The sequence below is a fragment of the Mobula birostris genome, chromosome 5 (assembly GCF_030028105.1).
Source record: "Mobula birostris isolate sMobBir1 chromosome 5, sMobBir1.hap1, whole genome shotgun sequence".
NCBI lineage: Eukaryota > Metazoa > Chordata > Chondrichthyes > Myliobatiformes > Myliobatidae > Mobula > Mobula birostris.
The window spans coordinates 42,704,198-42,731,742 of record NC_092374.1 but is presented as its reverse complement, the minus strand read 5'-3'; the positions used below and the strand labels follow the sequence as shown (position 1 = coordinate 42,731,742).

Below are 27,545 nucleotides of genomic sequence, written 5' to 3'. Positions count from 1 at the left end.
TACATTTCTCCTCTCCTAAGACTCAAAGAGCAAAAGTCTCAACACCCCTCTCTGACAGTGGCTTCACACAATGGCTGTTCTGCTTAAACCTAACTTATTGTTCTTGACAATGCCTAATCATGTGCAATCTAACGTATCCTTGGGAACTGTGGTTCACAAAAATTGCTGACCTGAAACGGAAAAGGATCCGAAACCTTTTTAGTTACGTAATGAATCTGAAGCCATAAAATGAAAATGGTTGGTAAATAAATACCAATCATCTTTAAATACTTTCATTGAAAATTTGAAGCCCACAACAACAGGTATGGAGTGCAGTTGGCCACCACCATAACTTCTCCTGTGAGGTATTTGTTCTCAATTTCAGGCAACTGCTCTGCACTGACTGAACAAAACTTTCCCACCACAGCAAACTATCTCCCATCTGCTGTCCATCACACGTTCAGCTATAATAATAGAAGCAGAGCCACTTCCCACTATCCATACACACACCAGCAGCCTCCCTATAAACCTCAGAAGTGGGGAACCAGAAGCAAACCAAGACTTTCACACTCTGCTAAATGGTATATTTAATTGAATCCAAAGATTTGATTAATCTCAGTAATGCAAACACACCAAATGACACAAAGCCTTTTACAAATAGCTCCATTTCGCAGTTCTTGATGGAAGTACCACTTTCATTTATTGCACCTTTTTATAAATACCATCACTTTTCTCACACCAGTTTCCCCATGTAATGTTTAAAATGATGATCTGCTTAGATTACATATTTAATCTTTGTAACTAGCCTTCTGTTAAATTGCAAATGAACTCACAGGCAATTTATACTTCAGAAAGGGATGTGCTGAAAGGGGTTTGAACAGCAGATGGTACTCGATCGTAACTGATCAGTAGAATCTATTGATGTGACTGCTAAGGTCAACAGTAAGTAAAATGACGTACAGACCGGGCTGGTTTCAAATTCAAATTTCCGACTGTAGCCCCCATATCCTGCAGCTGTCCGGGCTCGTATCTGAAAGATGTACACTGTGGTGGGCTTCAGACCATCGACCAGGATCTCAGTTTCTTTGGATTTAATGATTGTGTAGCTAGTCTCCTGATCCTTGAATTTAAAGAAATACACAAGTGAACACATAACAGGATGAACAAATTGGTTACATCCCTCAGTAATTTTGCACTGGCATTGCAACTTCCTGATTATTACCTGAATGTTATTCCATCAGTACACCAGTTTTTAAATTGACTGGAAATCTACAGCCTTATTTGGAAGTATTTTTCACTGCATTGACTCTAAAGGTTTTTTTTCACCTTCAAAGTAACACAGGATCTTCAATGTTGCTTCTGTTTTTTGGCTGCATCTTTCTTTAACAATCACAAACACAGTTACTGTTGGCACAGTGAGCCTTCCCCTGCTGTATTTATCAGTGTTTAAAGGCAGTAGGATTGTCACTCATTAATAATTCGTTTTCTTAAACATATTCAACAGTAAAATTTACCTAGCACATAAACCAATGGTAGACACCGTGCTCTCCACAACGAAGAGTAACAGTGTTAAAAAGGCAGAGTAGTGAAGCACCAAGTGGCAGAACAGGGAGTGAATTTCAACGAATTAGAACCCATCGCATTTACAGCTCTCCCCACCATTACTCTTCAAAAGGTGAGTTCTCAAGAAGGTTGCATCTGTCATGAGGCATCCACGATCTAGGCCATGCCGTCTTCTCATTGCTGCCATTGGGCAGGAGGTAGAGGAGCCTGAAGACCTACACCTCAAGGTCAAGCAACAGCTTATTTCCCAGAGCCATTAGGCTGTTGATGTTGACATTGAAAATTACCTCGGACTATACTTCACTCTCACTCTCAAACTTGTACTAGTGTTGTGTTTATTTTGTTGATTATTTTGCAGATGTAAATTGTGGATTGATTTATGTTAATTTGTTTATGCTAATTCACATTTGTCCTTGTCTTGTATTGTTCTGTACTGTTGCTGCAAAAAGGCAATTTTCATGGCTTGTACCCTGAGTATGTATGCCTATGACAACAATGAAACTGAACTTGGTGGGTCCATGATTTAAACAGCTGATACTACACCGGATATAAGCACTGACTACTGATGTCACTCTCTCTTAGAATATACAACAGTACAGCTCAAGGATGGGCTCTTTGACACACAATGTTTTGCCAGACTAGATAAACTAATAATTAAATGCCTAACTAAACTAATCCCTTCTACTTGTACATTGGCCATATTCTTCAATTCTCTGCACATTTATGTGCCTATCTTTTTAAGTTTTTTTTATATAAGCTTTACAATGCAAGAACAAAAAAACAGTAAAAAAAAGAGGTTTATACAGTCCAAAACAAACATATCAAATGTACAGTTCATAACAGTTAAGGAAAAGCACCAATAGTAGAATCGTATAAAGTTAGTTACCACCCCACCCTCCCACTACCCAACTCCAAGCCAACCTGACGATATATAGAAAAGTTGAACAGAACTTTAATCACCACAGAGCTGTATTTATAAAGGGAAGGTATATTGCCTACTACCTGAGCAATAATATGTTTACACATCAAAAAACAAACCGTAAATCTTAACCAAAAGAAGCTGGAAGTAAGGGATTTAAATGCAAAAGAAAAAAAGGAGGGATAAACCCTTAATCTAAACGGGAATTATGAAAATATCCAAGAAAAGATCCCCACACCTTTTGGAACTTTATGTCTGAATTAAGAAGTGAATAATTAATCTTTTCAATGTCTAAGCAGGACATAATGTCTATGAGCCATTGAGCATGAGTGGGTGGGGCAACATCTCTCCACTTAAGAAGGACTGCCCAATATGGGTGGAAATGGAGTTGAACTCTTATAAGAATCTCTCCATTCCTGCACTCCTTGGATCCGCACTTCCTTGCTATCTGCCTAAATCAATTGTTCATCCTGTCATCAGACACACTCTGAGAATATGGGCTCAGTTTAGAAAATATAATGGTCTTCACGGTTTCTCTCTCTCTCTCTAGTCCTATTCTACATAACCATCTTTTTCAGCCTTCTATGCAGGATTTCACATTTCAAGACTGGCACAGAAAGGTGCTTTGAAGAATTTTTCATAGACAATTGCTTTGCAACTTTTGAACAACTGTCTGTAAAGTTCAACCAACCTAACATTCATTTCTTCAGGTATCTCCAAATTAGACATTTTATCAACCCTTTAATACCAAACTTTCCTGAGGTACCTGATAAAAATGTGGTGGACTTGTTTCTTTGTATGAACCCATCGGGTAAATGTTGGACATCCACTATTTGAGATATGTTAGCGATTTTGAGGCGAATCCCCTTTGACAAAATTAAAACTGCCTGGGAGCATGATTTAATTTTTTCTCTGTCCGACGAGGTTTAGGATTCAATTTTCAAGTCAGCTAATTCAACTTCTTTATGTGCTCGCCACTGCCTTTTACAGTTCAAGGTTGTAAACAGGGCTCATATGTCTAAAACTAAATTATCGCAGTTCTATCCTAATTTTAGTCCCTGTTGCGACAAGTGTAAAGGGGGTGAGGCTTCCCTTATTCATATGTACTGGGCTTGTCCTAGCTTCGAAAAATACTGGAGAGATGTCTTTTTAACTTTATCCCATATACTTAATTGCTATTTGGAACCTAACCCTCTGATTGCTCTTTTCGGCACCTCAGGAGAAGTTGACACGCATCTGAGTCCGACTAACCGTCGTACATTATATTTTGCCTCTCTTTCATGTGCCTATCTAACAGATTCTTGAATGCCTCTGTTGTGTCTACTTGCACCACCACACCTGTCAGTGCTTCCAAAATGCTCTACTCTCTCGGTGTATCAACCTTGCCCACACATCTCATTTAAAGTTTCCCTTTTCTCACTTCCAATGAATGCTCTCTAATATTAGATATTTCAACACTGGGGTAAAAAGAATACTTTCTCTCTTCTCCATGTACACCTCTCTGAATCTTATCAAATCTCAGTCAGATCTCCCTTGTGTCTCTGCTGCAAACAAACCAAGTTTGTTCAATCTCTCATTATTGCACATTCCCTTTAATCCAGGCAATACCCTGATAAACATCTTCACACCCTCCAAAGCCTCCAGATCTTCTCTATATTGGGGTGACTAGAATTCAATGCAGTATACCAAATACACCCTAACTAGCATCCTGACTATTGAACCCAATGCCTTAACTAATAAAGGCTAGCATGTCATATGCCTTCTTAACCTGTGCAGCAACTTTCAGGGAGCTATAGATTTAAAGCCCAAGATCCCTCTGTATCTCCACACTGTTAAGGGTCCTGCCATTAATAGTGTACTATTCCTTCACAATAGATCTCCCAAAGTACAACATCTCATAGTTGGCTGGATTAAACTTCATCTGCCATTTCTCCAGCCATATCTGTAACTGATAGATATTCCACAGTATTATTTGGCAATCTTCTACACAATTCATAACACTACCAATCTCTAATGTTGTGAAGTTAGTAATTAAGCCATCAACATTTTCATCCAGGTCATTTATATATAGATGTCCCAATGCAGAACTATTAGCAACTATCCTTTGTCTTCTATGGGCAAGCCAGTTCTGGATCCAAATGGCCGATTCACCATGAATCACATTCATCTTAATCTCCCGGATGAGCCTCCCAAGAAGAACCTTGTCAAATGCCTTACTAAAATCCATGTAGGCAACATCCATAGCTCTAACTTTATAAAGCAGTTTCATTGCTTCTTTGAAGTGCTTAATCATTATTAAAAATGACTTGCCCAACGAAACTTCCACCTTAAATATACCCACGGGCTTGGCCTCCACCACAGTCTGTGGCACAGCATTCCACATATTCACTACTCGCTGGCTAAAAAAAATTTCTCCATACCTCTGTTCTAAAAGGTTGTCCCTCAGTTTTGCAGCTCTGCCCTCTAGTTCTGGATACCCCCACCATAGGAAATATCCTCTCCACATCCACCCTATCTAGTCTTTGCAACATTTGGTAGGTTTCAATGAGATCCTCCTGCATTCTTCTAAATTCCATTGAGTACAGGCCCAAGGATGCCAAATACTCATCCTATATTAACCCCTTCATTCTCGTCATCATCCTCGTGAACGTGCTATGGACTCTCTCCAATGACAACACATCCTGTCTGAGATATGGGGTCCAAAGCAGTTGACAATACTCCAAGAGCGGCCTGACTAGTGTCTTATAAAGTGCCAGTGTTATCTCTTTGTTTTTAAATCCTCTGTCCCTTGAAATAAATGTCAACATTACATTGTATTCTTTAACACAGTCTCAACCTGTAAATTAATCTTCTGGGAGTCTTGCACAAGGAACTTTAAGTCCCTCAGCACCTCTGATGTTTGAATTTTCTCCCTCATTAGATAATAGTCTGCACTTTTGTTCATTTTACCAAAATGCATTATCATGCATTTCCCAACACTTGTATTCCATTTGCGTTGGGCACGTGGCCAAGTGGTTAAGGCGTTCGTCTAGTTATCTCAAGGTCACTAGTTCGAGCCTCGGCTGTGGCAGCGCGTTTGTGCCTTTGAGCAAGGCATTTAATCACACATTGCTCTAGTCTGTGCGAGGAGTGGCGCCCCACATACGCTTCCGATCTGCGCCTTGTAAGGCATGAAAATGCCCGACACAGGCCTCTCATGGTCTGAGTCGATGTTCCCTGTATTCCATTTGCCACTTTTCTGCCCATTCTTCCAATTTGTCTAAGTCCTGTTGCAATCGCGTTGCTTCCTCAGCATTACCTACCACTCCACCTACTTTTGTATCATCTGCAAACTTTGCCACAAAGCTATCAATTCCATTATTTAAATCACTGGCAAACAACATGAAAAGCAGTAGTCCCAATACTGGCCCCTGAGGAAGACCACTAGTCACTGGCAGCCAACTGGAAAAGGCCCCTTTTATTCTCACTCGCTGTCTCCTGCCTGTCAGCCATTCCTCCATCTATGTCAGTATCTTTCCTGTAACACTATAGGATTTTATCCTGTTAAGCAGCCTCGTGTGTGGCACCTTAACAAATGCCTTCTGAAAATCCAAATAAATGACATCCACTACCTCTCCTTTGTCCACCCTGTTGGTTACTTCCTCAAAGAATTCTAGCAGATTTGTCGAGCAAGATTTCCCTTGACAGAAACCATGTTGACTTTGATTTATTTTATCATCAGTCTCCAAATATCCTGAAACTTTATCCTTAATAATAAACTCCAACACTTTCCCAACCATTGATGTTTGGCTAACTGGCCTATAATTTCCTTTCTTTTGCCTTCCTCCCTTCTTAAAGAGTGGCGTGACATTTGCAGTCTTCCAGTCCTCTGGGACCATGCCAGAATCAAGTGATTCTTGACAAGTCATGACCAATGCATCTGTTATTTCTTCAGCAACCTCTCTGTGGACTCTGGGATGTAGTCCATCTGGCCCAGGTGACTTACCCACTTTAAGATATTTGAGTTTGCCTAGCACATTTTTGTTCAAATAGCAATGGCACTCTCTCCTGCTCCCTGACACTCATGGACCTCTGGCATACTGCTAGTGTCTTCCACAGTGAAGACTGATGCAAAGTACCCAGTAAGTTTATCCGTCATTTCTTTGTCCCCCAGTACTACCTCACCAGCATCATTTTCCAGTGGTCCAATATCAACTCTCAACCTCCCTTCTACTCTTGATATAACTGAAAAATGTTAGCATCCTGCTTCATATTATTAGCTAGTTTGCCCTCAGATTTCATCTTTTCTTAGAGCTTTTTTTAGTTGCCTTTTGTTGGATTTTGAAAGCTTCCCAGTCTTTCAAATTCCCACTCACTTTTGATACCTTATATGCCCTTTCCTTGGCTTTTATGCGGTCCTTAACTTTACTTGTCAGCCACAATTGCCTGCCCTTGCCAATTGAAAACTTCTTCTGTGAGACATATCTATCCTGCACTTTGTGAACTATTCCCAGAAACTTCATCCATCTCTGCTGTGCATTCATCCCCAACAGTACCTTCCTCCAATCCACCTGGGCAAGCTCCTCTCTCATGCCTCTGTAATTCCCTTTTTTCCACTGCAACACTGATACATGTGACTTATGCTTCTCCCTCTCAAACTGCAGTATAAATTCAATTATATTATGATCACTGCCTCCTAAGGGTTCCTTTACATTAAACTCCCTAATAAGATCTGGGATATTACACAACACTGAACCTAAGATAGCCTTTTTCCAAATAGGCTCAAGCACACGCTGCTCTGAAAAGCTATCTCGTAGGCATTCAACAAATTCAGACACCAACCTGATTTTCCAATAGTGGTAGAGCCTCAGCCTCATTGCCCCAGTGACTGTGGTTCAGTCCTGTGACTTTGCAAGTGAGGGGTAGAATTAGAGGAGTTGAGCGGAGAATAAAAATGGTTTCACAGTAGAATTAGTGGAAATGGGCAGTTAATGGCTAGTACAGACTCAATGCGGTGAAAAGCCAGTTTCCACACTGTACTCCTCCATGTTTCTACACTGTGTTTACCATTTGTTGGGTGATTTTATGATATAGTGAGCCGGGTCTCCTTGTCAATCTACCTGGTCATTCAGGTTTCCACATGCACAGGAACCTTTCAAAAAATTTAAAAACCCAACATGAAGAGACATCACCTAAAATAATGCACACTTTGTTACACACTTCTTTCATGACCATGGAAATGAGAATTGCTTCCTTAAGCCTCCCAGGGAAACATTCAACCTCGCCCCTGCTGACTGAACCCTTTCTTTCCCACTTAACACAATTGGACCACCCCCCTGTACAGTGCCACTCCCAGAGTTAGGTGCAAAAACACCCCTATCACAACCACTGTCTGGTGTTTATTTCTACTCTACCCCTCCATCATCAACATGGTCCATCACCTTCCTACTGCCCTTTGTTCCTAACCCTTTAAGTCCCCATCTCAGTACGCCAATTGCCTTCATTTTTAGAGAAATTACCAAATCTGTGGAATTCATTACAACCGGCTGCAGCTGTGGAGGCCAAGTCATTGGGTATATTTAAAGTGGAGGTTCTTCATTAGCAAGATTGTCAAAGGTTACAAGGAGAAGGCAGAAGAATAGGGTTGAGAGGGAAAATAAATCAGTCGTGATCGAATGATGGAGTTGACTCAATGGGCCAAATGGTTAATTCTGCTCCTATGTCCTATGGTCTTAAGGTCTTCTACGACTCCTTATGATTCTCCTGCTTACTATCATACTGTTATAGATATAGCACAGAGACAAGCCCTTCAATACAGAGTCCATACTGGTTATTTACTCTAGCCATCTATTGAGTCCTTTTTTATTCTCTCCACATTTACATCACCTCTGCCTCCAGATTTTATCACTCACCCACATACAAGGGGGAATTTACAGTGAGCAATTAACCTACCAACCCACATTCCTATGGTATGTGGAAAGGAACCAGAGCACCCATGCTCTATCAGAGAGTGTGTGCAAACTCTACACAGACAGCACCGGTAGTCAGGATTGAACTCTGGTGCCTGGTGTTGTGAGGTAGAATCTCCACTCTGCCACTCAGAACATCGTACTTCTCTTCCTCTGCCCCATCCTCTGCAATGGCATTATCAAGCCTGCCACCTCCTGGTTGCCTCTCTGTTCTCCTTCAACCCCATACTTCAGCTTTCTCCGCTGACCTTTTACAGTCTGTCATGGTCCAGTCCATGAAATCTGCATTCCAGTTCACGGTCTGGTTCATTGATCCTTATTCCAGGTTTTCCTGTTTTCCCTTGTTCCATTGGGTGCCTTAATTGAGGCCCCTGATTCTCATTTTGGGCTGGCACATAAATACCTCTGTAAACGAAGGATTCCCTGCTGGACTGTTCCCTTCCCCTCCCCATCTGAATCCTTGACAGTCACCTCAGCAGTCACCACAGCAGGTATCCTCGACAGTCATCCCAGCCCTGTGTCTAAGAAAGGGTCCCGGTCCTGCGTCCTAGGAGGGTCCTGGCCCTGCGTCCTAGAAGGGTTCTGGCCCTGCGCTCCAAGGAGGAGTCTCGGCTCCGTACCCAAGAGCCTAATCAAGCCGGGTCCAAGAACTGAGCCAAACCTAGTCCAAGAGCCACGTCCTGTTCTGGAGTTCCTCGCCCAGCCCAGTACTGGAGTTCCCTTGTCCTGCACTGGAGTTCGCTCGTCCTGTCCAGGAGTCCCTCGTCTAGTCTAAGCCACGTCCAAGGACCTCGTCCGGTCCAAGCCAAGCCCTAGAACCTCATCTAGTCCAAGCCTAGTCCAAGAACCTCGTCCTGTCCAAGTCAAGGCTTTGTGTTCTCGTCCTGTGCAGGAGTTCCACGTCCAGTCCTGTAGCCACATCTTGTCCTCGCCTAGATCCGGGGTCCAAGCCCGAGTCAAGACCCTGCTTCCGGGTCCCTGTCCAGCCTCTGGCTCAGAGTCCTAGCCCAGGCTCCTAGTTCCAAGTTCCTTGTCCTGGTCCCGCTTTCATAGTCTTAGCCCTAGCCCAGGCTCGGTGTCCTTGTCTCGTCCAGGGCCTACATCCATGTCCAGCGTCGTTTCTTCCCAACTTCCCTTACTTTCTTGATAAACCTAGTCCTGTTCCTAGTACTTCAGTGTCTGTCTTGTATTTGGGTCCGCTCCCAACGTCCCCTTATGACACAGTCACTTTGCTACCCAGCCTGATTTGAAGTCTGCCCCACTCACCAGAGATTCACGCTTCATCCCTACCCCTAATATAAAGCCAGAAAGTCCTCCTGACTGTTGTAATCATCCCAGGAGTCAATGGCTGTCAGAAGTTAATTCAAGTCCTTCATCTGGAAATACCCATTTGTGGGAAATAAAAAATCTCATGGTCATTTTGAACTTACTCCAAGAATGAGATCAGAATTCACCTCAATGCTTCAAACCAATTAATTTACAGCAATACTTGTGTACTAATAACTCAGTGCCAATAATTATTAATCGGTGAACCAAGAATCAGTATTTAGTAGTTACCAAACTGACACAAATGTTTATCAAAAAATCTAGACCAACATTTATCAATGGAAGTTACAGCCATGCAACAGAAGTACTGGACGAGGCTTATCTTCAGGTATAGACATTACCTTTTCAAAATACTTGATCTCATACTCTAGTATAATGCCATTGGGTCGGTCTGGTTCCTGCCACATCAAGGAGATGCTATTTTTGGCCACCTTCTTCTTCTTGACAACAGTAATCGGTGAAGGTGCTGCAAAAAATAGTACATTACTGACTATTAATGACAAAATTTCACAGAGATAACTGCTCTAATTGTATTCAGTTTATCATTTTTCTTTCTTTCCCTCAACAACATAATATATACAACAGATTAACGAAAGATCAGGACCACTCACCTGCTTGAGATATGAGATAATAAATATTATTTCACTAACTATAAAACATTTTTATTGACCGTGTAAATATTCACAAAAAATTTGTAACAGAAGTTTTTGGTAAAAGATAGTAACATCTAGAGTAGTGCATTGATGAAACACTGGTCAACATTACAGGAAGATAGAAGAGTCTCAACACACAGGCCGCAACCTTTCCTTGTAGACTGCAAAGTTAACCCCACTGCGCACACTGCATGTGACGAATGCTCTGAATAAGCTCAGCAATAGCGGGTAAATTGAATATCAATTCTAATAGCAAGCTGTGCATGCTTATCTCATATCACCTGCTGATGTTTCTGTCCCTGCATCGTCGTGCTTGCAGAAGAGAGGGAGGTATGTCACTGCACAACATGTCCACGTGTGTGTGCGTGATTGAGTTTTATCAAGAGGAGAAAACAGCTCACAGACTTAAACATGAGTAAAGGTTCTTATAGAGCATTGTGTTCAAGTGTGTGTGTGTGGAAGATTATGGCTGTTCAAACTCAACGAAAGGCAAATGCTTGAAATTAGTGTCAATATCTTTCTCTTATAATAAGCATATTGGCCAGATAGACATCTCTATTTGCTGTCTTGGAACCTGTAAGTGTATATGTGTGTGTGTGTTTGTACCTGCACACACATGTATATTTGCATGTATGTCTCTGTCTGTGCCCAGGCATGTGCATATATTTGAATGTATGTCTTTATGTGCACATGTATATTTTTGCCTGTGTTTTTCACTTAAGTCCACAGCTTTCTGGCTTTCACCAAGGTGTGGTTCAATCATCAGTGCTTTGTGCCACCCGACATTTATTTGTTAGCTGATTATTGGTCAGCTATTTCACTTAGACCATCCAGGCCCTGCGCTCTTCTCATTACTACCATCAGGCAAGAGGTACCACCAGGTTTAGGAATGGTTATTATCCTTCAACCACCAGATTCCTGAACTGCTGTTTATAACTTCAGTCACCAATACTCCAAACTGATTGTACGAACTACAGACTAATTTTCAAGGACTCTTTGCAACTCAAGTTCTCAGTATTACTTTGATTTGCACAGTTGGTGTTTTCTTGGATAATGGTTGCTTGTCAGTCTTTGTTTATATATAATTTTTAGTATAATTCGATTATATTTCTTTTGTCCTGTCAATGTCTGGAAGAAAATGAATCTCAAGCTAGTATATGGTAACATATTGTACTTGTCCTTATATAATACATTTACTTTGAACATTGAACAAGGTGGAATTCCAGCGGAGCCTAAACCTGGATTTGATGCATTCCCTGCACCTGGTTCTCCACATGAAGTGCCCAGTGTTCCATTTTATTCCCTCTCTATCCACTCCTGTAATGAGGTGTTGAAAACAGGAAAGTTTACCCCCCCCCCCAAACTTACATCATTCACCATATTCTCAGCTGGGCTTCAGTTCCACTTAAAGTTTGTTCATAACAGAACAGATTGGAGTAAAACAGCTTTAACCTATTGTGAGCTGATACTTGTGATCTAGAAAAATGGGTGTTATAATCTATGCTTTAGTTTCATCATGAAATAATTGTTCAGATTATTAAGGAAAGTTATTTCCATTAAAGAATGGACACTTATAGACAAGACAGCAAAATCTTTCAGTTTCCTGGAGACATAAGAGAATGCAGATGCTGGGATCTGGAACAAAAAAAAACAAACTGCTAGAGAAATTTAGAGGGTCGAGAAGCATATGTGGGAGAAATGGACAGTCAACAGGCATTTAGTAAAAAATCATCAACTGGATGATGAGAAGCAAAATCATAAATCTGTTATATTCTGGACAAAAATGTTCACATGGTCAGTTATTAGAAAAATTCTGTCAAATCTGAAGTTCTCCATATTTTAACTGTACTTGCATTTTCAGTGCTGTGAGATAGTATAATCAGTGAGTCAAGCGACGTGGACACAGTCTGGTCCATCATGGCCACATCCCTGTCCATCATTGACAGTGTCTACAGGGGACACTGCCTCAAGAAAGCAGCATCTATCATCAAGGAGCTCAACCATCCAGATCATCCCATCTTCCCACTGCTGCCATCTGGCAAGACTTACAGAAGTCTTGTCCCACACCACAAGCTTCAGGAACAGCTACGTTCCTACAACCAGCAGGTTCATGAATCAATCTGCTCAGCCATAACCCTATATCAGCAAAGGATCATTACAGATCACTTTCTGAACATTACAGATAACCTTTTTGCACTACCATAGACCTGCCCAATCGTGCTTTTGAGTTTTTGCACAAATATTTGATTTTGTACAGGGCAATACATCAGCTCATCACAAGTAGTTGTTTGTTTGACAGTGGTTTAAAAAGAATTTGGGCCCTTTCAGGACTTTTCAGTGGGATGCAATCATAATGATCAATTAGACACTGGGTAATGGCCAATAAAAAGAAGTGATGTTTAAGCAGAGTGGCCACTGTAGGAGTGGCTATTGTTACAGTGGACACTGTTAGACTGGTCAGGATTTGGCTCAACTGGCTTGGTCGAGAACAGGCAGAAGCTCTAAGTAAGAATTTTAGTAACTTTTTTTTGTTTTTATTTGTCTTTTAATAAGTACGCAGCTGGTGCAGTCAGAATAGATCCAGGATTAGAGGTATGTTCTTTGTATGAGATACGAGAACTGAGGGAGACCTCCAATATCCCTGAAAACTAAAAAGCATGAAGTGCATTGAGCTGCAGTGCCTTGGAGATCATGTTAAGGAACTGGAGTTGCAGGTGGGTGATTTTTGACTCATCTGAGAGAATGAGGAGATGATAGAGGTATTCTCAAGGAAGCATGATGAGAGAAGTCAAAGACAACATAAAAGTAAAAGAGAGGACATAAAATGTAGCAAAATCTAGTGGGCAACACACACAATATGTTGGTGTTGCTGGGATTTCCAGCGTCTACAGATTTTCTCTTGTTTGTGAAAACCTAGTGGGATTTAAAGAATTGGAAATTTTCTAAAACTCAACAGAAGTTAACCAAAAAGCCACAAGAAGATGAAAAATTAAGTTAAGCTAGCCAATAATATAAAAGAGGATGCCAAAGACTTTCAGACAAGTAAGAGAGTAAAAGAGAAGTGAGGGTGGATATTGGACTACTGGAAAATTATGCTGTAGAGGTAGTAATGGGTGACAAACTTAATAAGTATTTTGTGTCAGTCTTCACTGTGGAAGACGCCAGCACTATTTCAAGAGTGTAATGGGGCAGAGGTGAGTGTAGTTGCTTTAATTAAGCAGAAGGTGCTTAGGAAGTCTGAAGGTAGATAAGCCACCTAGACCAGATGGACTCACACCAGGATTCTGAAAAAAGATAACTGAAGAGATTGTGAAGGCATTAGTAGTGATCTTACAAGAATCCCTAGGTTCTGACATGGTTCCTGAGGACTGTAAAATTATAAAATGTCTCTCACTCTTTAAGTGGGGAGGGAGGCAGGAGAAAGGAAATTATAGGCTAGTTGGCATGACTTCACTGGTTGGAACGATGTTAGAGTCCATTATTAAGGATGAGGTTTTGGAGTACTTGGAAGCATGTGATAAAATAGGCCAAAGTCAGCATGATTTCCTTAAGGGAAAATCTTACCTGACAAATCTGTTGAAATTCTTTAAGGAAATAATAGAAAGGCTGGACAAAGGAGAGAGAATGGGTATTTTTACTTGGATTTTCAGGCCTTTGACAAGGTGCTGCACATGAGGCCGCTTAACAAGATAAGAGCCCATGATATTACAGGAAAAATACTAGCATGAATAGAAGATTTTAAACACGTAAACACGAGGAATTCTGCAGATGCTGGAAATTCAAGCAACACACATCAAGGTTGCTGGTGAATGCAGCAGGCCAGGCAGCATCTCTAGGAAGAGGTAACTGACAGCAGGCAAAGTGGGGAAATAAAGGCAGCCTTTTCTGGTTGGTTGCCAGTCACTGGCGGTTTTCCGCAGGGGTCAGTATTGTGACCAATTGTTTTTACATTGTATATCAATGATTTGGATGATGGAATTGATGGCTTTGTCACCAGTTTTGTCGATGATACAAAGGTAGGTGTTGAGGTAGTGTTGATGAGTCTGTAGAAGGACTTAGATGGGAGTGGTAGACGGAATATAGTTTAGATAAGTATATGGTCATGCACTTTAGTAGAAGGAATGAAGGCATAGACTGTTTTCTAAACTGGGAGAAAATTCAATAACCAAAGGTTTAAATGGACTTGGGAACCTTGTTGAAGATTCCCTAAAGGTTGACTTGCAGGTTGAATCGGTGGTAAGGGAAAAAAAATACAATGTAAGCATTCATTTCAAGAGGACTAACATAGAAAAGCTTTATCAAGCATTGGTCAGACTGCACTTGGGGTACGGAGAAGAGTTTTCAGGCCCTTTTCTAAAAAATGCTAGCATTGGAGAGGGTTTAGAGGAGGTTCATGTGAGTTATTCCAGAAATGAAAGGATTAACACGTAAGGAGCATTTAATAGTTCTAAGTCTGTAGTCACTGGGGTCTGGAAGAATAAGGGGGGATTTCACTGAAGCCTATAGAATATCGGAAGGCCTAGACAGAGTAGATGTGGAGAGGACTTTTCATGTAGTGGAGCAATTGAGGACCAGATGACACAGTCTCAGAACAGAAGGATGTCCATTTAGAACAGAGATGAGGATGAGTTTCTTTAGCCAGATGGTGCAGATGGTGGTGAATCTGTAAAATTCATTGCCACAGGTGGCTCAGGAGGTTAAGTCATGGAGTATACTTAAAGTGGAGATTGATAGGTTTTTGATTAGTAAGAGTGTCAAAGGTTACTTGGAGAAGGCAGGAGAATGGGGCTGAGAGGAATATTAAATCAGCCTGAATGGAATGGCAGAGCAGACTCAAAGGGCTGAATTGCCTAATTCTGCTTTAATGCCATATGGTCTTGTCGTCTTTCTCTCTGTCTCTCTTGCAGTCTGGTATAGTTTATGGATAGGTTATGTATAATTTATATTCTGTGTGTTGTCTGTATTTATGCATATGTCTCTGATACTGCTGCAAGCAAATTTTCCATGGTACTTGTATCTCACTGTACTTGTGTACATGACAATAAACTCAATGAAACACACACAAAATGCTGGAGGAGCTCAGCAGGCCAGGCGGCATCTATGGAAAAGAGTAAACAGTCGATGCTTCAGGCCGAGACCCTTCATCAGGACAATAAACTCAACTTGTCTTGAGATCTATCATTCGTTAACTGTCAACCATTAGATGTTTGGGTCCAGAAAGGAAGGTGAAAATGTCCACCTTAGCATGACGTTTTCATCCTAAGGCAGACAACTAAACATTTTCCAAATGATATCCGGAACGCAAAACAATTTAGTTAACAGCTACCTTAATGGTCAGTGATATTTACTGTTGAAAGGCAGTGCCACTCCAAAAACAACAAAGAGAAGACCACTGGGCCTTCCCTAACATAACCATGTTCTTTGTTACGTATTGGGAGGCGGAAGTGGGACAAATCCGTATTCACAGAGTCATTAGGTAAACAGATCAGGAATGCTGTTTAGCACACTGCAGGCCAGCTGGCCGAAGAGAATGAAAACCACACTCCTCAACACTCTTAAAAAGAACTAATTAGGGTTTCAATTACAGCTGTGTTTTCACATCAATGGGTTTTGTTGACTAATTACAATTAGCAGCCAGCAACTTCCAACAGAATTATGTGCTTGAAGCAATTTTAATTCTAACGTTATGAACTTACTAAATAAATGAAGTCACATAAGGGAATGCTCTGCAGTTCCCAGTGTTTTATATGGACAGGTGTTCTACCATGAAACACATGATTTTATTATATCAGAAATGAGTGCATTAGTCCTGGCAGAAATATCATGACCAGGCATGGGATGGGCTTAGGCTGTTTGCCTGAGTTACAATTGTCCAATTTCATGCTTCATTGGGAAGCAATGGGAGAAGGGGCTGGGGGTTAATAAGATGCTGGGTGGTTGTCTGGAAATATTTATTTGGTTGGAACATGAAAAACCTGTCACCTGGGACTTGGAGCACATTATTGTTTTCCCCAGGACCACAAAAACGAGACAAGAGAAGGTGGCCCAGACATTGCCTTACTCCATGTTAGTTTTGTTAAAGCAGCATTGTGCATCAGCCCAACACTCCTGAAAGTCATAAACACTAGAAAGTCTGCAGATGCTGAAATTCCAAAGCAACACACACAAATTGCTGTGGAAGCTCAGCAGGCCAGGCGGCATCAATGGAAATGAATAAACAGTCGGTGTTTTTGGCCAAGACCCTTCTTCGAGAGTAGAAAGGAAGGGGGAAGGTGCCAGAATAAAAAAAGGTGGGGGGAGGGGAACATGGATAGCTGGAAGGTGACAGGTGAAGCCAGGCGGTTAGGGAAAAAATGGCTGGAGAGGAAGGAACCTGATAGGAGAGGCAAGTGAACATAGGAGAAAGGGAAGAAGAGATTCAGGAGGAGATGATAGGTAAAGGAAAAGAGGAAAAAGGTCAAAGAGGGGAATAGAAGAAGAGTGGAGGGAGGGAAATTCTTTACTGGAGGGACAATCAATATTCATGCCATCAGTTTAGAGGCTATCCAAGTGGAACATAAAGTGTTTCTCCTCCACCTTGAGGGTGGCCTCAACTTAGCCCAAGAGGAGGCCATAGACCAACATGTTGGAACAGGAATGGGAAGTTCTGCTTTAGGCAAATGGAGTGGAGTTGCTCAACAAAGTAGTCCCCCAATTTATGAAAGGTCTCACCAATGTGGAAGATGCCACATCAGGAACACCAGACTCAATAAACAAACCATGCAGATTCGCAGGTGAAGTGTTGCCTCACCTGGAAGGACTGTTTGGGGCCCTCAATGGAGTTGAGGGTGGAGGTGAATGGAAAGGTGTAGCACTTTGGCTATGTGCAGGGATAAATGCTGGGAGGGAGATTAGTAGGAAGGGACAAATGGACAAGGGAATGATGGAAGGAGCAATGCCTGGAGAAAGTGAGGTAAAGATATGTTTGGTTGTAGGATCCCTTTGGAGATGGCCGAAGTTGCAGAGGATGGTGTGTTGGATGCAGAGGCTATTGGGGTGGTAGGTAAGAGCAAGAGTAACTCTATCACTAGTATGGTTGTGGGAAGATGGGGTGGGCATTGATGTTCAGGAATTGGAGGAAATGCAGGTAAGGGCAGCATCATTGGTAGAGGAAGGAAAACCCTGTTCTCTAATGTCATAATAAGGAAAGCCGCACCCTGGGAACAGATACGGTGGAGACGAAGGAACTGCATAAAGGAAATAACAAATTTCCAAGAGACATGGCGGGAAGATGTACGGTCAGGATAAACAGGGGACTCAGCAGGTTTATAAAAAATGTTGGTTTTTAGTTTGTCTCCAGAGCTGGAGACAGAGAGATCATAAAAGGAGAGAGAGGTTTCAGAAATGGACCAAGTGAATTTAAGGGCAGGGTGAAAGTTAGAGGCAAAGTTGATGAGATTGACAAGTTTAGCATGGGTGCATGAAGCAGCATCAGTGCAGTTGTCAGTGTAGTGGAGGAAGAGCTGGGGAGCATTACCCGGGAAGGATTGGAACATGGACTGTTCTGCATAACCAACAAAGAGACAGGCAGAGGTGGAGCCAATACGGGTGCCCATGGCTACACCTCAAGTCTGGAGAAAGTGGGAGGAGCCAAAGGAAAAATTGTTGAGGGTGAGGGCCAGTTCTGCCAGAAGGAGGAAGGTGGTTATGGAAGGGACCTGGTTGATTCTCTAATTGAGAAAAAAAATCTGGGAACCTTAAGGCCTGCTTGATACAGATAGAAGTGTGTAGGGGCTCAACATCCATGGTGAAAATGAGGCAGTTAGGGTCAGGGAATTGAAAGTTACTGAGGAGATTGAGGGCATGAGAAATATCACAGATGTAGGTAGAAAGGGACTAAACCGAGGATAGAATGGAGTCAAGGTATGACGACACGAATTCAGGAAGAGACCAGGGTCCTACATTGGCAGTCAGGTTTGTGGATCTTGGGTGAGCAGTGAGCAGTGTGGAGTAAGGGAACTATGAATTTGGTAGCAATGGATGGGAGTTCTCCAGAGTTGATGAGGTCATTAATGGTGTCAGAGGCAGTTTTATGATGGTCTGGAGTGGGGTCCTCTTCAATGGGTAGGAATGAGGAGGTGTCTGAGAGTTGCTGCCTGGCCTCAGCAAGGTGGAGGACAGTCCATCACACTAGAAAAACGCCCCCTTTGTCTGAGGGTTTAATGGTAAAGTTGGGTTTGGATCTTCAAGTGTCGATATGAGAATGTACCGAGAGTTGCTGCCTAGCTGCAGCAATCTGAACGTCTCATAAACACTATGATCTTCACCTGCAGGGGCTCCCAATCTGTATTGTCGCGATTTCCAGTCCAACACAGAAATTCTTCCCTTTCAGCACACACTACCCTTTTGACATAGTGCAGATTTTCACCATTGCTGGTCACTGACTCAGCAGCCAGTTCTCAAGCAGGGTTTTGCCTCTCAGGTTGGGTGAGTCTAGAACTAGAGGTCATAGGTTTAGCATGAAATGTGAGATATTTAAGAGTGATCTGAGGGGCAACTACTTTACTAGGGGGGTGGTGTGACTGTGGAACAACCTGCCAGTCTAAATGGTAGATGCAGATTCAGTTGTAACACTTAAGAGATGTTTGAACAGGTACATGGATGACAGAAGTGTAGAGGGCTATGGTCTGGATGCAGGTGGATGGAACCAGGTGGAAAACCAAGCCCAGGAACCAGGTGGGACAAAGAGCCCATTTCTATCACTCAATGACTAAATATAGTTTTAATTATTTCTATTTACTCTACACTGTGTGTTGGAAGTGGCAGTGTAGTGTGTGGTCAATAAACCAGGCATTTTAGAATGAGGGTGTCAAAAGCAAGTCTGTATATTTTTTTAGAGATACATCATGGAACAGGCCCTTTTCTTCCTAACAAGCTGCACCACCCAACAACCCACCTATTTAACCTTCGCCTAGTCACAGAACAATTTACTGAGACCTGTTGACCGACTGACCAGTAGGTCCTTGGACTGTGGCAGGAAACCAGAGCACCCGGATCAAACCCACATGTTCACAGGGAGGACATACAGGCTCCTTATGGAGGACATTGGAATTGAACCCTGAACTCCAATGCCTCAAGCTGTAACAGCGCTGCACTAACCGCTACTCTCCCATGGTGCTCCACATGGCCTATTGATGCTTCGAAGTGACAGGTGCCAGGCTCCACAAAGGGACAAAACCAAACTCTAGAGTTTAGCCCATTAGCAACACTAGCTCCTGGAAAGTATTTATGCAATGAAATTTCAGCACAGATTAGACGGTTTTATGGGTCAGCTTAAGTACCTTTTTTAATGACTGATTTAAGTTTTTTTTAATGGATTTGTATTTAATTAACTGGCTGAGAAATTGACAAGGTGGCTGCAAGTTCACAGCCAAGCTGCTGTCTGATATACCAACTAGTCTTGTGGCTCCTACTTGAGAACGATGTACATTTCCCAAGCATCACAATTCCTAATCATGTGGAAGGCTATTAATTATAAAGAGAAATACTTGACAAGATATTTTCTCTGCATAGATCAAGCGCTTGCCATGGAAAGGCACGAGTAAAAATATGACAAGCATGATGAGCTCATCCATTTAGGAACCGCAGTAGAAAAGCATGGGGAGACCCATTCCTCATGCATTGAGTGAAGAAGTGAATGCAGCATCATCATTGCGCAAAGGACAGGCTATCTGTTCTGACATGTAAAATGCTAATAATTTTATCTCCCTGTCAAGATCCTAAGTTTTAATTTCCATTTTTCTCACATTTTGTTTTCTTTAGTTATTTCCACTAGGATAAGTAGAGGAATAGGCAGCCAGCCTGTCATCAACAGGCATATCTCTCTGGATACTGCTGAGGGGATGTTCATTCGGGGGCTGGCAGCAGGAGGCAAGTCTCTGGCACTGTGACTGGCCCCAAGGTTCAGATGAAAAGACTGCAGACACACAGAGTGATGGGGATGGGAGACTCGGTAGCTGAGGGACAGACAGGAGATTTGTAGAGTGCAGAATGGGCACCAGGATGGAGAGTTGCTTCTTGGGTGCTACGGTCAATGATGTCTCTGAGTGACTGCAGAAAATCTAAAGTGGGAGGGTGAACAGTCAGAGATCATTGGTATAAATAATGTACACAGAACAACAGATGAGATTCTGCAGAATAAGTATAAGGAATTAGGTAAGAAATTCAGAAACAAGATCTCAAGGGTAGTGATCCTTGGATTACTCCTGGTGTCATGTGCAAGCGAGGTCGGAAATAGAAAAGGTAGACTAAAGCAATTTGTGGCCGAGAAGCTGGTGCAAGGGAAAGAGATTCAGATTCTTGGACCTTAGGGATGTCTTCTGGGGTAGACGTGATTGTACCAGGTTGCATTTGAACCAGAGGGGGACCGATATCATTGCAGATAAGTTAGTTATTGCTACACGCAGTGGTTCACACACACAAAATTCTTTAGAAACTCAGCAGGACAGGCATCTATGGAGAATAACAAAGAGTCAGTGTTTTGGTCCAAGATCCTTTCTTTATCAAGGCAGGAAAGGAAGGGGGAAGTTTTATGCCTCTGACTATGTGACTAAGAACAGCTCCAATGCCATATTTAAGTTTGTTGGCCTGAATCAAAGGTTGTGACAAGTTGGCAATAAGGAGGGAGATTAAAAATTTGATTGAATGGTACCACAAATAAAATCTCTCACTCAACATTAGCAAACATAAGAGCTGATTTTTGACTGTAGGAGGAAGAAACCCAAAGTACATTAGTCAATCCTCATTAAGGGGTTGGAGGTGGAGAATAGCAGTAACTTTAAATTCCTTGGCGTTATTATATTCGAGGATCTTTCCATCACAAAGAAGGCATGGCAGCACCTCTACCTTTATAGAAGTTTGTGCAGATTCGTTTTGTGATCTAAAACTTTGAGAATCTTCTATAGATGCACAATGCAGGACATCCTCAATGATTGCATCATAATCTGGTTAAGAAATTCCAATGCCCAAGAATGGGAAAGTTTGCAAAAAGTGGTGGATACAGCCCAATCTGTCACAGGCAAAGCCCTCCCCAACATTGAGCACATCTACAAGGAGCACTGCCACAAGAAGGCAGCATCTATCATCAAAGATACACACCATCTAGGCCATGCTCTCCTCTTCCTGCTGCCATTGGGAAAGAGGTACAGGAGACTTAAGACCCACGCCGCCAGTTTCAGGAACAGTTATTTCCCTTCCAGCATCAGGCTCCTGAACCATCATGGATATCTTAACTCACCTCAACTCTGAACTGATTCCACAACTTATGTGCTCACTTTCAAGTTCACACTGCTTCTGAGAATCTTGCTCCTCCCAAACTTCTCACAACCAGGCCACATCAACACATCATTTCACAGTCTTGATTAAACCGCGCAACCCTTTGGGTCATTAACTATGGGCCTAATTATCCGAATCCCCAACCAATGAGACACTGCAACCACCCATAGACCTAGTCCTTCTCCCAGATATAACTACCATCTTTGTTTGGGTCCTAGGTTCTGGGACGTGAAGGTAAATAAGGGCTGCCTCATATCTTTGACACCACAGAACTATCTCGTAGTAGGGCCACAAATTGAACAGGATCCCACCACTAAGCATATATTTTCCTCCCCCACTCTCTGCTTTCCACAGGGATCGGTCCCTACATGACTCCCTTGTCCATTCGTCCCCCCCCATCCCCTCCCACCGATCTCCCTCCCGGCACTTATCCTTGTAAGCGGAACAAGTGCTACACATGCCCTTACGCTTCCTCCCTCACCACCATTCAGGGCCCCAGACAGTCCTTCCAGGTGAGGCGACACTTCACCTGTGAGTCGGCTGGGCTGATATACTGCATCTGGTGCTCCCAATGTGGCCTTCTATATATTGGCGAGACCCGACGCAGGCTGGGAGACTATTTCGCTGAACACCTATGCTCTGTCCGCCAGAGAAAGCAGGATCTCCCAGTGGCCACACATTTTAATTCCACGTCCCATTCCCATTCTGATATGTCTATCCACGGCCTCCTCTACTGTAAAGATGAAGCCACACTCAGGTTGGAGGAGCAACACCTTATATTCCATCTGGGTAGCCTCCAACCTGATGGCATGAACATTGACATCTCTCATTTCCGTTAAGGCCCCACCTCCCTTCGTACCCCATCCGTTATATATATATATATATATATATATTTATTTATTTATTATTATTATTAATTTTTTCTCTCTCTTTTTTCTCCGTCACTCTCACTATACTCCTTGGCCATCCTCTGGGTTTCCCCCCTCCCCCCTCCCCCTTTCTTTCTCCTTAGGCCTCCTGTCCCCTGATCCTCTCATATCCCTTTTGCCAATGAACTTTCCAGCTCTTAGCTTCATCCTTCCCCCCTCCTGTCTTCTCCTATCATTTCAGATCTTCCCCTCCCCCTCCCACTTTCAAATCTCTTACTATCTCTTCTTTCAGTTAGTCTTGACGAAGGGTCTCGGCCCGAAATGTCGACTGTACCTCTTCCTATAGTTGCTGCCTGGCCTGCTGCATTCACCAGCAATTTTTATGTGCGTTGCTTGAAATTCCAGCATCTGCAGATTTCCTCATGTTTGCGTTTTCAAATTGAACTGTCACTGGTTTACTGCGCCACGACTGATAACGTACATCTCTGACTGGCTGTTAACCTTTCAGCTTAAGAGCTGGAATTTCTCTCTGATTAACAGGGAACTAAGTCAAGGTAAATAATGGGTAGCCTACCCAATATTACTAACTTACTAAATGTTTTGAAAGTTAGAAATCAAATTCATGGTGTTATCACCTATTGTGTAACTGACTCAATTTCAATAGGTACATTTAATGTCAGAGAAATGTATGCAATATATATATATCCCGAATTTCTTCCTACCCAGACACAAAATAACCAATGAGTGGTGCAACACTGTCACCAGTTTCAACCACTGGTCAGTCTCCATGCTTTAACACCTTTGTCTACAGGCTGTGTGATGGTGCATCTTCAAAGTATTACAAAATGGAGGCTGGTCTATTCTGAGCTGCTTCCTTCAACCAGACCACAATCCTGAGGACATGACATCTCCCACGTGCCTTGCTCAGGGACCTTGCTATGGCAGCCAGCCTATGAGACAATTGATAAAGATAACATCGCAGCTGAACTCAATCTCGTCCTGTACCACGGATCACACATCTGCTCAAGGTAGTGATTCTAATGCAGGGTTTCAAACCGAAACATCGAAAATTCCTTTCTCCCCATTGATGGCACTCGACCCTCTGAGTTCCTCAAGCAGATTGTTTGTTGCTAAGAACTGTAAGTAGTTTTCTGCCTCTTTTCTGACCGAGGATTCCAAAGCTTTCTAACTGTACCATCTGAACTCAAAGGGATCAAACCTGGGATAAATCAGCTCCATTGGATCACGTTATTTCCATGCCCGAGAGCAGACTCCAAAAAACAAACACTTTGTTCTGAGCTCTTGTCTTGAGAGGAGATTCCCAGGTGGAGAGAGGAAAAGATTTCAGCCTCCTTGAAGAAATGCAGCAGCCCCATTGACTCTTGAAAGTCAAGGCAGAGTGTTGGGAATGGTATTATGAAAACTGAGTCAAAGCATCAGCAGGAGACTCTGCATGAGGGACAGGATTGCATGACTTCACTAACTACCCAGGGGTCTGATGCCTCTGGCACTTTCTGCCCTACCTGTGGTGGAGATATGTCACCTCAAAACCTGTAGGCCTGGAATGGAAGTAGGTCACCTCAATCCTGAGGGTCTACAAAATAATACCAAGAATCAGATGCAAACACTTTAATAATTCATGTCATACACTTATTCATCACCCATCCATGAGACTTGTTTTGGTGATTTAATTTCACACATATCCAGATTCTTTATAAGGTGCTTTTGCAAAAGGCAATCTTGCAAGAACGAGTCCTGACTTGCATTCTGTAGCACTGCTTTGCAATATTCACAGACAAAAAATTCTTAAAATAACATCCACGCCTGGCAACCCATACCAGGCACCTACAACTCTCTGTTAAAAAAAATCTTGCCCCGTAAATCTCTTTTAAACCTTACCCACTTACCTTAAATGCATATCGTCTATTATATAGCATATCTTTTCTGGGAAGAAGATTCTGATTGTCTATCTTGTCTATGCCTTTCATAATTTTATAAACTTCTATCATGTTTCCCCTCCCTGCTGGTGGTAGTTATGAGAAGAGGGCATGTTCTGGTAGTTGTGGGTCCTGAATCATAGCGCCACCTTCTGGAGATACTGCCTTTTGAAGATGTCTTCAGTGGTGGGGTGGATTGTGATTGTGATGGGGCTGGCCGATTCTACAAATCTTTGCAGCCTCTTTTGATTGAGTGCATTGGAGCCTCCATATCAGGCTGCGATGCAACCTGTCAAAATACTTTGCACTATGTATGTATAGAAATTTGAAAGAGTCTTTGCTGACATATCAAATGTCCTTCAACCCCTAATGAAATATAGCCACTGGTGTGTTTCTTTGTGATTGCATCAATATGCTGAGCAGAGGCTAGAACTTCTACGACGATGCCACCCAGGTCCTTGAAGATAATCTCTCTTGCCACCGCTAACCACTCTATAAGGACTGGTAAATGTTCTCTGACTTCTCCTTCATGAAGTCCAAATCAGTTTTGGGTCTTGCTGACATTGGGTGCAAGGACAGTAAATGTAGAATGGCTTCCAATGTGTACCTCAATCTCAAAGTACAATTCAGCTTTGGAGCCTGGTGGAGTAATGTCATACTGTAGGGTCACAGTCAGAACCTGGTGCCTTGGAACAATAACTATCCTTCAGGGAACAACGAGAGATCGAAATACATTTGCTATAGGGAGTTCCAAAGTTAAGGAACTGATGGGCATTTATGTACCAGCAAAGTCCATTTTGCATGCTGTGTTGTCTCTCTCCTGCCAGAGTAAAAACTGACACACAGAATATACAGATTATTCTATAGGGGAAGAGGATGAGCAAATCTTCATGATATACAGTGCCTATAAAAAGGATTCACTCCACCCCCCAACCCCCAGAAGTTTTCATGTCTGTTTTACAACATTGAATCACAGTGGAAATAATTTGGCTTTTTTGACACTGATCAACAGAAAAAGACTCTTTCTTGACAAAGTGAAAACAGATCTCTACAAAGTGATTTAAATTAATTATAAATACAAAGCAGAAAATAATTGATTGCGTAAGTATTCATCACCCTTTAATATGACACACCAAATTATCACTGGTGCAGCCAATTCGTTTTAGAAGTCACATAATTAGTTAAATGGTGATCTGTTTTTAGAGACCTGTGTGCAGTCAAGGTGTTTCAATTGATTGTAGTAAAAATACACCTAAAACTTGAAAGTCCAACTGCTGCTGAGTCAGTTTCCTGCCAAAAACGACACCATGAAGACAAAGTAACACTGCAAGCAACTCCATGAAAAGGTTATTGAAAAACACAAGTCAAGAGATGGATACAATAAAATTTCCAAGTTACTGAATAACCCTTGCAGTATAGTTAAGCCAATCATCAAGATATGGAAAGAATATGGCACACTATAAATCTGCCGAGATCAGGCCGTTCTCAAAATCTGAGTGACTGTGCAAGAAGGGGACTAGTGAGGGAGGCCACCAAGAGACCTATGATAACTCTTTAGAAGTTACAAGTTTCAGTGGTTGCGCATACGACTTCAGTGGGCTGGGTGCTTCACCACTTGCAGCTTTATGGGAGAATAGCAAAGAGAAAACCAACATTGAAAAAAACCCACTTGAATTCTCAGCTAAAGTTTGCCAGAAGGCACATGGGAGACTCTGAAGTCAGCTGGAAGAAGGTTCTATGGCCTGATGAAACCAAAATTGAGCTTTTCAGCCATCAGTCTAAACACTATGTTTGACATAAGCCAAACTCTGCACTTCATCAAAAGCACACCATCCGTGTCGTGAAGCAAGGTGGCGGTGCATCATGCTGTGGGGATGCTTCACGGCAGCAGGCCCTGGATGGCTTGTGAAGGTAGAGGGTAAAATGAATGTAGCAAAATACAGGGAAATCCTGAAGGAAAACCTGATGCAGTCTGGAAAACAACTGTGACTTGGGAGAAGATTTGTTTTCCAGCAAGACAACGACCCCAAGCATAAAGCCAAAGCTACAGAAGGTTAATGTTCTGGAGTGGCCAAGTCAGAGTGCAGACCACAATCCAACTGAAAATTTGTGGCTGGACTTGAAAAGGGGTGTGCACTTATGATTTCCATGCAATCTGACAGAGTTTGAGCAGTTTTGTAAAAAATAATGGGGAAAAATTGCAGTGTCCAGATCTGCAAAGCTGACAGAGACCTGTCCACACAGACTCAAGGAATGTGAATGCTGTCAAAGATGTATCTATTAAATACTGACTTGAAGGGGGTGAATACTTAGGCAATCAATTATTTTTGTGTTTTATATATGTAATTAATTTAGATCACTTTGTAGAGATCTGTTTTCATTTTGACACGAAAGAGTCATTTTCTGTTGATCGGTGTCAATAATTGCCAAATTAACTCCATGGTGGTTCAATGTGGTAAAACAATAAAACATGAAAACTTCCAAGGGGGCTGAATACTTTTTATAGGCACTATGAAGATACAGAAAATCAAGAGGAACATTGATGGGTAAATGCACACAGCCCTTTTCCCAGGGCTGGGAAATCAAGAATTAAAGAGCATGGGTTTAATGTGAAAGGGGAAAGATTTAAAAGGCAACTTTTTTACACAGAGATGGTATTTATATGGAATGATCTGCCAGTGAAAGTGATTGAGCCAAGTACAATAACAACTTTTAAGAGAGAGTTGGATAGGCACATGGACAGCGACGGTTTAGAGGCACATGGGCCAAACCCAGGTGGGGCATGGGATTCAGATCTTACAGTGGAGCAAGAAAGGAAGTTAAAAGCAGGACTTTGAAGGTCATAATCTCCAGCTCACTCTCATAGCTATCCACACATCAATGGATAAGGCAGATCAATGCATGGCAAATATATGATGCGTAAGGGTAGCTTTTACACTTTATTTTGCATTATTATTGTATTACAATATTCTAGCTCAACACACTTGGTAATGATTTGATATGTTCAAACAGTAAACAGGCTTTTCACTCTATCTAGA

At 42.2% G+C, this 27,545-nt stretch overlaps 1 protein-coding gene across 2 annotated transcripts in view; it reads right to left on the bottom strand.

The window, feature by feature from the left end:
- The window catches only part of LOC140197674 (ephrin type-A receptor 5-like), a 319,085-nt gene that overhangs the window by 53,467 nt on the left and 238,073 nt on the right, over positions 1–27,545 (bottom strand). For both annotated transcript variants that reach the window (XM_072257973.1, XM_072257972.1), the window contains exons 6-7: positions 10,077–10,201; positions 940–1,099 (exon numbers count right to left, since the gene is read on the bottom strand). In XM_072257973.1, the coding sequence (XP_072114074.1) occupies positions 940–1,099; positions 10,077–10,201 (285 nt within the window). The remainder of the gene's footprint in view (positions 1–939; positions 1,100–10,076; positions 10,202–27,545) is intronic.